Source organism: Ascaphus truei, chromosome 7, assembly GCF_040206685.1.
Source record: "Ascaphus truei isolate aAscTru1 chromosome 7, aAscTru1.hap1, whole genome shotgun sequence".
Taxonomy (NCBI): domain Eukaryota; kingdom Metazoa; phylum Chordata; class Amphibia; order Anura; family Ascaphidae; genus Ascaphus; species Ascaphus truei.
Genome location: NC_134489.1, coordinates 103444362 through 103457464, shown reverse-complemented (window position 1 = coordinate 103457464; position 13103 = coordinate 103444362). Strand labels below are relative to the sequence as shown.

General features: G+C 48.0%; 1 protein-coding gene across 17 annotated transcripts in view; it reads right to left on the bottom strand.

Moving 5' to 3' along the window:
* Positions 1-13103, bottom strand: part of BIN1 (bridging integrator 1) — a 115208-nt gene that overhangs the window by 16701 nt on the left and 85404 nt on the right. For 9 of the 17 annotated variants that reach the window (XM_075609746.1, XM_075609748.1, XM_075609747.1 and 6 more), the window contains 4 exons: positions 11446-11574; positions 8258-8359; positions 4474-4497; positions 1431-1541 (listed from right to left, as the gene is read on the bottom strand). The exons of 2 other annotated variants lie outside the window; for them this stretch is intronic. In XM_075609746.1, coding sequence (XP_075465861.1) covers positions 1431-1541; positions 4474-4497; positions 8258-8359; positions 11446-11574 — 366 coding nt within the window. The remainder of the gene's footprint in view (positions 1-1430; positions 1542-4473; positions 4498-8257; positions 8360-11445; positions 11575-13103) is intronic. 6 more of the 17 variants (XM_075609753.1, XM_075609755.1, XM_075609763.1 and 3 more) reach the window with 3 other exon arrangements.

Sequence of the window (13103 nt, the reverse complement as noted above, 5' to 3'; positions counted from 1 at the left end):
GGCGAAGCCGGGTACAAAAGCTAGTTATGCATAAAAAGATGATTTTCTCCGATCGTGTGTTTGGAAATACAAACTTCAATGCCCAACTGTTCCTTTCCATTGCAATAAAACGCTGTACAGGGCCATTCATCTCCCTGAGCAAGACCTTAGCTCTGAGGCAGAATTAGAGACAATCAATGACTGGGATTTGAAATGGCTTCTCCAATGGAACCTGAAAGGACCACCCCAGGAAGTGGATTGGGGTGCAACTATCTCTAGACCTAAAAGTTGGATCTGGCAATGTTTTGTCAACCGAAGATAATAGAGCAATCCAAGATTGCTCAAGAAATTCCAACCAATACAATGAAATCCCTACAGATCCCAAGAGAATGCCAAGGTGGGCTCAATGCCATGTTCCAGTAGTCACATCTACTCAATCCTGCATGTACTGGTGGTCCTCGGTAACCGACGCTCCGTTTTCCATCGAACGGCTTATCTGAGGCCACATAATGCAGTTCGCTGGACGCATTAACCGACGTAGATTTAACCCAGGGTTCTAGGAACCCTTGGGGTCCTTGTGCATCCCTAAAGGGTTCCCTGCAATTTTCTTGTCATTTGAAAATTGTATCAAATACGGAAGGATTTATAATGCATCTGATCACAGACTTGCTATTAGAGATGGTTGGGGGAACTACTGGTTTAACCAGACAGAATTATTGGACAGTAAAACATCTTAGATGTATGATGTGTTTTCTTAAACAGTAAACAATGCAACATTATCGCTCCCCTCTTCTAAATCTACTGATCCTGTATATACTGATTCAAAGTTATACATTGTACATCATTTCTTCCCAGCTACATCTATGCAAGACTAGTTTTAACAATAGTGTTCAGGAGCTGTAGTATTGTTCCAAATGTATCACTAAAACACCTTAACGACTTGGAAATGATTTATCAAATCGAAGAACTACATATTTTCTCATCCGGCTACTAATAAATTCTCACTTAATCAGAACTTTAAATACTGTAGATACAAATAAGGCAGCAAGAGTTCAGACTAAGGGGAAATAAGAAAACGATGCACAAACAAGACATGAATGATCGTATAACCTGGGGAAATAGGAAAATGAAGGAATGAGGAAAAGAAAAAAATCAATCACGACAAAAAAATGGAGTATGATGCATTTTTGTGGTATAGTACAGGGGGGCTCAACTCCAGTCCTCCACCCCGCCCTCCAACAGGTCAGGTTTTCAGGTTATCCCTGCTTCAGCACAGGTGGCTCCATCAGAGGCTCAGTCAAAGACTGAGCCACCTGTGCTGAAGCAGGGATATCCATAAACACTGGCCTGTTGGTGGCCTTTGAGGACTGAGTTTGAGACCCCTACTATAAAGGCTACTACAATAAGAATGCCTGATGGACAGACACTGAAATGACCGGGAATCCACTTACTTGGGCAGACTCGGTCTCGATGGGCTGGCTGGGCCAGTCCACAACAAAAGTGCTATCAGTAGTGTTACTGCTGTGAAACTGATCCATGCTGCCAGGTGCGCTCTTTTCAGGCTGGCAGCCATTGAGAAATAAAGAAAGGGGGGGGGAAGATAGCCAGTGCAGGAGATAAGAAGAGACAAAAGTTCCCATGAGAAGAAGTATCACACGATGAGAGATGCATAGAGAAAATGTATGTGCCATATTTATGGGGCTACGTGTTACCATCTTTATGCAGGATAATACACGTAATCAGAGAGATGTAAAGGAGGACATGTTGGGGTTCATCAAATTAGGAGTAGGTTTACCATATTTGTCCCAGCAAAGACTGGGACAAATGCCACACATCGGAGCTCGCCGATGACACATGCGCGATCAGCGTTTGCTGGTTGCTCATGCGCATGCGTGATCGGCATTTCCCAGTCGCTCGTGCGATCGGCATTTCCCAGTCGCTCGTGCGCATGTGCGAGCGGAGCTTGCAGATCGCGCGCGAGTTCCCGGCAAACGCCGATCGCGCATGCATGGTGAGCGGGATAGAAAATTTGGACAGCACCGCAAAAAAGCCGGGACAGAGGCCTAAAAAAACGGAACAGTCCCGGCTAAACCGGGACATCTGGTCATCCTAATTAGGAGGTACGTTACTCTTGTGTTTATGGGTCACACTTCAACAGCACTCCAGCAAATGGTAATAAAATGGCGAGAAGTGTTTGTGATGGGTGCGTTCAGCACAACACAAGGAGCGGGGTATTAACAATGTACAGGAAGAATTCACTGCCTACTCTACCCAGAGTTGTATACAAGTCGCTCTTTGAATAACCTGCATATAAATTAAAGCTGAGCAGCACGTATATGCACCAGTACAGGTGCATGAAAAGCCACACAAGTCTTTCAATCATGTTTAATTAGATTCTGTCTCAGGTCACCCAGCATTGTAATTCAGTGCTGCTTCTTTCTGGGATTCCAGCCAAATGGCAACTAATATCCATTTGGCTTAGAGATTTTTTTTTTTTTTAATTCAGTCGGGTGAAGAGATAATTATGCGAGGCACATGTTGAGCAACGGTTTAGTTCTGTAACTTTGCTAATTCCTGTGAACTGTGTTTAATAAGCAGAGAGAGAGATTTAATTACACTGTCGGATGTCAGCAATGAGGAGATTTCAATAAGCTGCCGAGAATCCTTGCTAGGTGTCGATAAATTGTTTTATTTTATTTTTTTATTATTATAATTATTATTATTATACGTATGGTGCATTTACTTATTATGTATGAAACGCTGTGACAGTTATTTGCAAATGCGGTAGCTGAAGACCCAGTTTTATCTTTAAATGCTTGTACCTTTTTGATACACGTGGGAGCTATAAAATAAAGATACTCAAAAGAGTTAACTTTCCTATTTGTTTCTCACTTGTATCTGCATCAAATCCAATATAAATAAATACTTGTGAATTATGCGTCTTACATTTCAACCAGCGCCAGGCCATTACAGCCCATATTTTGTATATGGAAGGACAATGATACATATAGCCGCAGTTCCTTCTTTTGCATTGTTTATATAATAACTGCTCAATGACCCCTGAATAGGTAAACGTGGGATGAACATGCTTTGTTTCTTTTGATCCGTATAATGGCTCCATGGTCAACAGGTTTACCTGGCTTTTATTTCAAGCTAATCCAAGACAGTAAAAATTGGGGCAATCTTCTAACTAAAATCGGTATAATCCCTTTAGGACAAAGCAGTGCATGGGGGGGTCATATTATTGTTGTATTTATTAGATCTCCCTATAATTTAAAAAAAAAAGGCATGATTAAGACTGGCATGTTGCTTTAAAATAGGACATTTTCATCGTATCTGTAATTGCTTACAGTGTATTCACAGTACTCTATTGCACATGACAGTCATAGCACACCTCTTCAAAAAAAGACCCTCATTCTACTATACAATGGCCCATATACTGTATATGCCGAGCTGTGCAATTTCATAGCATCTTTCAACACTAGAGGGCACCTTAGAGCCAATTCAAGTGAATGGGCTATAATTTGTTTTCCGGCGCTGGAAGGGTGTTTTAGAATAGCACCGGTTATTAAATATGGGCCCTCTGTACATGTGGTATAGTTTGTGTCTTTTAATGATGATGTTATTCACACTTGTTACCCCCATGATATAGACAGCAACAAGAACATTGAATCTCCTCTGCTTTTGTTTAACATTGCCTCATCCTACCGCCCCCGTCCTGTACACCTAACAATAGTGATCTGCCGACGGGCACAAGGATTCAGACACTGGGCTTCCCCCGTGCTGCGAAGTCACGATCACTGTGCTCAGAGTTAGTGACTCACTGAGCCACTCATACAGCCTGTCTGTCCTATCAGGAGGTGTGGCCCTACCTCCCCCTCTTCTGGCCCTACCTCCCACTCTTCTGGCCCTCCCTCCCACTCTTCTGGCCCTCCCTCCCACTCTTCTGGCCCTCCCTCCCACTCTTCTGGCCCTACCTCCCACTCTTCTGGCCCTACCTCCCACTCTTCTGGCCCTACCTCCCACTCTTCTGGCCCTACCTCCCACTCTTCTGGCCCTACCTCCCACTCTTCTGGCCCTACCTCCCACTCTTCTGGCCCTACCTCCCACTCTTCTGGCCCTACCTCCCACTCTTCTGGCCCTACCTCCCACTCTACCTCGGAATGATAGAACAGATACAGAATGATATACACAGTAAATTCACCAAAATGAGAAAAAGACAGAAACATATGCAAGGACGTACGATATGAGGGGTAGGGCAGCTTGTCAATTCTATATCAGGGGAGGCCAATCCAGTCCTCAAGGGCCACCAGCAGGTCAGGTTTTGAGGATATCCCTGCTTCAGCACAGGTGGCTCAGTGGCTCAGTCGATTGAACCAGCTGTGCTGAAGCAGGGATATCCTGCAAATCTGACCTGTTGGTCGCTCTTGAGGACTGGAGTTGGCCTCCCCATCTCTACGTAATAGACACAGGTGAATCAATTAAAATTCTTACCTCCCACATATCCCATGGCAAAGACTGAGCATGTAATAATGCAGCAAGAACGAGAGAGAACAAGCGTAAGTTTCATTCGCTTCCAAGACAGAATCAAAAGATTTACAGTCATCTTGTTTATTTTTACTACACACGATATATCTGCGTGTCTAATCCACAAGACTGCTAATATAACACTGCAATTCAGATTATGAAGGCCCAAAGCAGGCCTGGATTTTCCATTGGGCACAATAGGTACAGTGCCCAGGGCCTACAAAAGTTTTTATGCCCCACAAAAATCAATCATTACAGTTACATATAAGGCAAGACCACTAACAGTATTATAAACAAAAAATCATAGTCATATTATATTATGGGACCTATACATTGTATACAATGCAAATGTTTATCTGTAGATCTGTCTTGGGGGCCTACAATTATGGGAGTACCCGGGCCTACAAAGACTTTAATCCGGCCCTGGGCCCAAGGTGTCGTCCCACATGCAGATACCAATGGGATAACATAGTTGCAATGCTCCGCAATGTAAGATTTATTTCGTACTTTAAGATGTATTAAAACATTTCAGAATTTCGCCTTGAAATGCAAACCTCACAGCAAATACCATAAATTAATTGCTAAATTCATATGTATCCTTTTTTTCCGGGAGGGGTATATAGCACATGCCTATATACAGCCTGTGTTATACAATCACAGCTCTCTATGTTCATGTTTTTGAGACCAGTTCCTGGCCTAAACACCTCACATCTGGAACACTCTACCTGAGACTTTTAAAGCCTCCTCCAGTCTTCGTTCTTTCAAAATTACATTTGAATCTTGTCTGTAACGGTTACATGCGCCTATAACATATTATCTTTAACTGTTCATGCAATGTCTTTAAATCTAGTGTATACCCTGTTCATTTAATGTAACCATGTATTGTTATCATAACTCTGTGCCCAGGACACACTTGAAAACGAGAGGTAAACTCTCAATGTATTAGTTCCTGGTAAAACATTTTATAAATAAATAAACGTTAGCATTTAGCGTATTACAGATAATGTGCACTTCCTGGCGGTGTGTATCCCTCGCTGCCATGCACTTCCTGACGGTGTATATCCCTAGCTGCCATGCACTTCCTGACGGTGGGGAACCCTCGCTGCCATGCACTTCCTGACGGTGTGTATCCCTCGCTGCCATGCACTTCCTGACGGTGTGTGTCCCTAGCTGCCATGCACTTCCTGACGGTGTGTGTCCCTAGCTGCCATGCACTTCCTGACGGTGTGTGTCCCTAGCTGCCATGCACTTCCTGGCGGTGTGTGTCCCTAGCTGCCATGCACTTCCTGACAGTGTGTGTCCCTAGCTGCCATGCACTTCCTGACGGTGTATATCCCTAGCTGCCATGCACTTCCTGGCGGTGTGTGTCCCTAGCTGCCATGCACTTCCTGACGGTGTGTATCCCTAGCTGCCATGCACTTCCTGACGGTGTGTATCCCTAGCTGCCATGCACTTCCTGACGGTGTGTATCCCTCGCTGCCATGCACTTCCTGACGGTGTGTATCCCTAGCTGCCATGCACTTCCTGACGGTGTGTATCCCTAGCTGCCATGCACTTCCTGACGGTGTGTATCCCTCGCTGCCATGCACTTCCTGACGGTGTGTATCCCTAGCTGCCATGCACTTCCTGATGGTGTGTATCCCTAGCTGCCATGCACTTCCTGGCGGTGTGTGTCCCTAGCTGCCATGCACTTCCTGACGGTGTGTGTCCCTAGCTGCCATGCACTTCCTGGCGGTGTGTGTCCCTAGCTGCCATGCACTTCCTGACGGTGTGTGTCCCTAGCTGCCATGCACTTCCTGACGGTGTATATCCCTAGCTGCCATGCACTTCCTGGCGGTGTGTGTCCCTAGCTGCCATGCACTTCCTGACGGTGTGTATCCCTAGCTGCCATGCACTTCCTGACGGTGTGTATCCCTAGCTGCCATGCACTTCCTGACGGTGTGTATCCCTCGCTGCCATGCACTTCCTGACGGTGTGTATCCCTAGCTGCCATGCACTTCCTGACGGTGTGTATCCCTCGCTGCCATGCACTTCCTGACGGTGTATATCCCTAGCTGCCATGCACTTCCTGACGGTGGGGAACCCTCGCTGCCATGCACTTCCTGACGGTGTGTATCCCTCGCTGCCATGCACTTCCTGACGGTGTGTGTCCCTAGCTGCCATGCACTTCCTGACGGTGTGTGTCCCTAGCTGCCATGCACTTCCTGACGGTGTGTGTCCCTAGCTGCCATGCACTTCCTGGCTGTGTGTGTCCCTAGCTGCCATGCACTTCCTGACGGTGTGTGTCCCTAGCTGCCATGCACTTCCTGACGGTGTATATCCCTAGCTGCCATGCACTTCCTGGCGGTGTGTGTCCCTAGCTGCCATGCACTTCCTGACGGTGTGTATCCCTAGCTGCCATGCACTTCCTGACGGTGTGTATCCCTAGCTGCCATGCACTTCCTGACGGTGTGTATCCCTCGCTGCCATGCACTTCCTGACGGTGTGTATCCCTAGCTGCCATGCACTTCCTGACGGTGTGTATCCCTAGCTGCCATGCACTTCCTGACGGTGTGTATCCCTCGCTGCCATGCACTTCCTGACGGTGTGTATCCCTAGCTGCCATGCACTTCCTGATGGTGTGTATCCCTAGCTGCCATGCACTTCCTGGCGGTGTGTGTCCCTAGCTGCCATGCACTTCCTGACGGTGTGTGTCCCTAGCTGCCATGCACTTCCTGGCGGTGTGTGTCCCTAGCTGCCATGCACTTCCTGACGGTGTGTGTCCCTAGCTGCCATGCACTTCCTGACGGTGTATATCCCTAGCTGCCATGCACTTCCTGGCGGTGTGTGTCCCTAGCTGCCATGCACTTCCTGACGGTGTGTATCCCTAGCTGCCATGCACTTCCTGACGGTGTGTATCCCTAGCTGCCATGCACTTCCTGACGGTGTGTATCCCTCGCTGCCATGCACTTCCTGACGGTGTGTATCCCTAGCTGCCATGCACTTCCTGACGGTGTGTATCCCTCGCTGCCATGCACTTCCTGACGGTGTGTATCCCTAGCTGCCATGCACTTCCTGACGGTGTGTATCCCTAGCTGCCATGCACTTCCTGACGGTGTGTATCCCTCGCTGCCATGCACTTCCTGACGGTGTGTATCCCTAGCTGCCATGCACTTCCTGATGGTGTGTATCCCTAGCTGCCATGCACTTCCTGGCGGTGTGTATCCCTAGCTGCCATGCACTTCCTGACGGTGTGTATCCCTAGCGGCCATGCACTTCCTGACGGTGTGTATCCCTAGCTGCCATGCACTTCCTGACGGTGTGTATCCCTCGCTGCCATGCACTTCCTGACGGTGTGTATCCCTAGCTGCCATGCACTTCCTGACGGTGTGTATCCCTAGCTGCCATGCACTTCCTGACGGTGTGTATCCCTCGCTGCCATGCACTTCCTGACGGTGTGTATCCCTAGCTGCCATGCACTTCCTGATGGTGTGTATCCCTAGCTGCCATGCACTTCCTGGCGGTGTGTATCCCTAGCTGCCATGCACTTCCTGACGGTGTGTATCCCTAGCGGCCATGCACTTCCTGACGGTGTGTATCCCTAGCTGCCATGCACTTCCTGACGGTGTGTATCCCTAGCTGCCATGCACTTCCTGACGGTGTGTATCCCTAGCGGCCATGCACTTCCTGACGGTGTGTATCCCTCGCTGCCATGCAGTTGACACTGGTCCCTTCTCCACTGGGATTTTCAGGAGGTTAAGAGACAACACACCTGAGCAGTTGATGCTGCCACCGTACTGGAATCAGGTTTGAGAGGATCAAAATCCAGATCCAGCAAGCTGGACTCCTCTGGTTGGGGCCATGTGGCCTCAAACTTGGCAGCAGGAAAAGAAGGAGGTCAAGTGGAAGATTAGATGCAATGGAAAAGGTCTGAGAGGTCACTGGATATAGGCAGGCACATGACAGGAAGGATGCTGTCCGACTAGAGCTAGTACTAGCGTGACCGTCTTTAGAGAGATGGAAAACGGGTCAGCCGCCATCACTACATAATGTGCCAAACCCGGACTTCTACTTTGTCCCTATTACCACCAGGAGCTTGGAGCTTGCAATCCATTGATGCAGCAAGGGTTAAAACAAGGGGAGAAGGGAGTGGAAACGTGTCCATACCATGATCACATTTACATTGAGTTTTCCCTGCATGGTCTCGTAATTTCTACAAAATGTGCTCAAACACCCCCACACGATTCATTAATACGTTGACTGCAGTGTAAACCACTTTGAATGACAATACACCGTGCTGGATACTGCACATAACCCTTTAAGTGAGGCCAATGTATGATCTAAGTTGGCATTGAGGCAGTGCATACACAGTGGCACTGCAGTATGCAATCTGTCTACCATAGCGATATTACTCATGCGTTAGTGTTGTAGATCCCTCCTGCAGGAATGAGGATGTACCTGTTTCAACTCTGCAAGAAGCAAGAAAGGCTGTAATATAGCCCAGAAAGCTACAATGAGACACGTGCCCCGGGGTATCTCCGGGAAGTCTCTCATTACGCTCTCTGACGAGCTTTGCCCAGAGGCGTTTTGCTTGAAGCAAAACATTGAACAAATCAAAGCTAACTAAATGGTTTGATGCTAAAAAGCAGGGGTGGCCAACTCCAGTCCCCAAGAGCTAACAACAGGCCAGGTTTTCAGGATATCCCTGCTTCAGCACAGGAGGCTCTGTGCTGAAGCAGTGCTATCCTGAAAATCTGGCCTGTTGGTAGCTTTTGAGGGCTGGAGTTGGCCACCCCTGCTTTAAACACATTGAACATGTTTTTGTTTTGGTTGTCTGAATGCTTTTCCCCCTCGGTAATAAACAGCTCTACATAACCCAGGATTTTATGAGAAACAAAATGCAGCTGGCTCAACCTGCCCCAAATCACCGAGAAGAACCATTTATTTAAATCCAATCTGTACCCCATACCTGCAACAGACAGACAGGCATTGCACAAAGTAATTGAAAAGCTGGTGTTGTGTAGGAATCATGGAAAGAAAAAGGTGTATGTAATGCAACAACTATGACATAAAACAGCAGTATAGCCAGTTGCAGGGAAGCATACAGACAGCCACTGTGCTAAGATCGTGCACAGAGAAGATAGGAACAGCTTGGTCAAGTCCAGCAGCCAGTGGCTTCTCCAACAGCAGAATTCTATACTATTCTTTGTGGCTTCCTCGCTTCCTCCCCAATGCAGAATTGTTGTGCATTCCTTATGGGGCAGAAAAGCTGCAGAAATGGCACTGGGTGACACTTGGCCCATATATCATTATATCATCACCATCTTTTCAAGACATGCAGTGAAACCATAGATCAGGGGTGGCCAATTCCAGTCTTCAAGGGCCACCAACAGGTCCGGTTTTTAGGTTATCCCTGCCTCAGCACCGGTCGATCAATCAGTGGCCCAGCCATTACGACTGTGTCACCTGTGCTGAAGCAGCGATACCCTAAAACCCTGACCTGTTGCTGACCCATGTGGGCTGGAGTTGGCCACCTCTGCCATAGACTCTACATGACCTCAAGGTTTACTGTGCCCGCTATGGACGAGAGAGGGTTAATTTGATTTGAAAAAACATGTATTTAGTTGCGTAATTCTGCCCTGGTATAGCAGCGGGGTCACCCTTTAAGGAAAGTTGAATGGAGGGGACAGTAATGTTTGAAAACATCCAGATGGGCAGCAAAATGGAAAGGGAAAGGCAGGAGTGGCCGATGAAATGTCATTTATCTTCCTTGTATTCATGGTGCCTGTCCAATCAACACATGGGTTTTAATGTCTACTTCTACCCCAACCATCTCTAATTGCTGCGCTAGTCACCCACCAATCTCTCTTTGTGTTTCCTTTGCTGGAAATCGAGAAGCCAGTGGTTGCGGAAGGAAGCGGGAGACAGGAGGAAGCGGGAGGCGGGAGGGTAAAAAGGAACAAGGTTTCCTAGAGGTGTTACTTTCCAGAGGGACCAAAGTAAGGATCCCTGCTTGATATGCTGTAGCTAGGAGGCAGGGATAAGCTAATCAAGGTAAACCGGGCCAAAACCAATGTACTTCTAATGCTACAATACAGGTGGAGTTGAAAATTTGGCCTACAAGCAATCTATCCCCGACTTATAATGCATGGCCTAGATCAGGAGTGGCTAACTCCTGTCTTCAAGGGCCAATCACTGAGCCACCTGTGCTGAAGCAGGGATATACATAAACCTGACCTGTTGGTAGCCACTTAGGAGAAGACTGGGAAATTGTTTAATTGAAAAAACGATGGGGCTTTATGTATTAGAAGGGCAAATTCCGTTACAAAGACTATTTGCTCGCAACTTGCGCTGAAATATACCTGCGCTGGACAGCGCATGAGTCATACTCTAAGTTGCCATCCCATATTTGTCCTTCCCATTTGGTTTACAGCGAGTGTTCTTAGCTTTATGTGGGCTAAAGCAGGGGTGCGCAAACTTTTTTGGGGAGCGCCTTCCTGCCTGCTCTCCCCCCCCCCCCCCCCCCCTTACCTTTTCTCCGGCATCCTCTGACATCACGGCATCATGTGACGTCGCATTGCCATTTGACCCCGCATTGCCAGGGGCCACCGGAGACAAGGTAAGTACAGAGGCCTTGCGCACTCCCCCTGCATTTAATTAAAATGTTGTGGGGAAGAGCGCGGGGCCTCTGTAAGTGCCGCGCCCACCCCCCCAAAAAATGTCATTTAATGACCAAATGTAAGAAACTTAGGTCCAGGTCCCCAAACCGGTGCTGGGGTCTAGCACGCCTGAGGCACTTTGTGATATTTGGGCCTTAAAGAGGTGTTCTAACCACCTCAGGATGCACACGTTGCCCTGATCTGGTCTGGTCTCTGTAAGTAACACCTCCAATTACTTTGGTCATGCGGGTGTTGGTAAGTAGAAGGAGAGGTGAGGAAGGGAGGGAGGGCAGCCGCTAACCTGTGAGGGAGTGGTCACACTTATCTCGGGCACAAAATTGTCATCAAACAGACCGATGATATTCTCCTGCTTGAGGTCCTTGGACGGCGTGGCTTTTGGAGGTGGTGGGACCGGAGGGCCTCTCCTCAGCTACATGCAAGTAAAACAAACAGCAAAGACAATTCACACGACCCTCCCACCCAAACAAAAAAACATACAGGTTAGCAAAACACAGACAGAGGGAATCCCCCCTGGGTCAATCACATGACACACATCACCGGATATATTTCACTGCAGCAAGGGCTACTCCCTGTGCAAAGAAATAATGTGTATTAATATACACAAGCGGAACACACACGGGGTCAGCAGCCTGGGGAACACATGGGTCAAAAAGCCAGAATAATTACAAGTATCTGTACACCTTAGGCCAGGGGTGGCCAACTGCAGTCCTCAAGGACCACCAAGATGTCAGGTTGTCAGGATATCCCTGCTTCAGCACAGGTGGCTCGTTCATTTTGAGCCACCTGTGCTGAAGCAGGAATATCTGGAAAACCTCACCTGTTGGTGGCCCTTGGGGACTGAATGCGATTACCCCTGCACTAGTGCAAGAAAACAGCACCAGCTTAGAAATTAAAAAAAAAAAAAAAAAACTTTTAACTAGATTGTTGTTCTTTGAAAGGTTTGAATCTGCTTTTTTTGCCCCCGTTTTGCAACCAAAATTCGGATACTTAAGCCCCAATGCTGTTGTACCTTGAATTTTCTCAATGTGTAATGCTACAGATGCTTCAGTAGATGGCGCAAGTGGCTTCCTTCCCACCTCTTCCTGCTCATTTGTTAGGTTAAAGCAGCAGTCCCCCCTCCTTTCCCCTCCCAGGGGGGTCTGTGGAGCTGAATCGCATTATTTCCAGTTCCGGGGGGGATTTTGGTTCCCGCGATACTTGCCGGTAAAGGCGCCCGTATCACTTCCTGGAGTCATGCTGGGATGTAAATATATCGCGTCACCAGGAGAAGCCGTAACGCACGACGCGGTGGATTCCTAAAAATAATGCAGTGCAGCTACAGGGACCCCCAGTTCTCATCCTGCACACACACACAAACACATAAGCCAAGCAGGCTCGGGACTGACGCTTTAACGCTGGTTATCATTACAGATTAACAGATAAGCAGCTGACCAGGGCACCAGCCAGCTGACCAGGGCCCCAGCCAGCTGACCAGGGCACCAGCCAGCTGACCAGGGCACCAGCCAGCTGACCAGGGCCCCAGAAGCTCATCAGGCCTTGGAGGTTGGAAGGAAGGGAGGTTTTCTACGTTTCAACGGACTAAATGAATACTTAAATGGCTGCGTTTAGTTAGACCAAGGGTGGGCACCTCCAGTCCTCAAGGACCACCAACAGGTCAGGTTTTCGGATATCCCTGCTTTAGCACACTTGGCTCAATCAGTGGCTCAGTCGAAGACTGTGCTGAAGCAGGGATATCCTGAAAACCTGGCCTGTTGGTGGCTCTTGAGGACTGGAGGTGACCACCCCTGGTTTAATTAGTCAAAATCCAGGATGCCCCAATGACAGAGGGGGAGTTAGCCAAAACATACACGCAAGCCCTCAATGTAATAAAAACCCAGGTTTCCTTAGTGTGCAACACAATGCGGGCTGAGATGAGTAAGTGGCCTGGCGTGCGCTCTC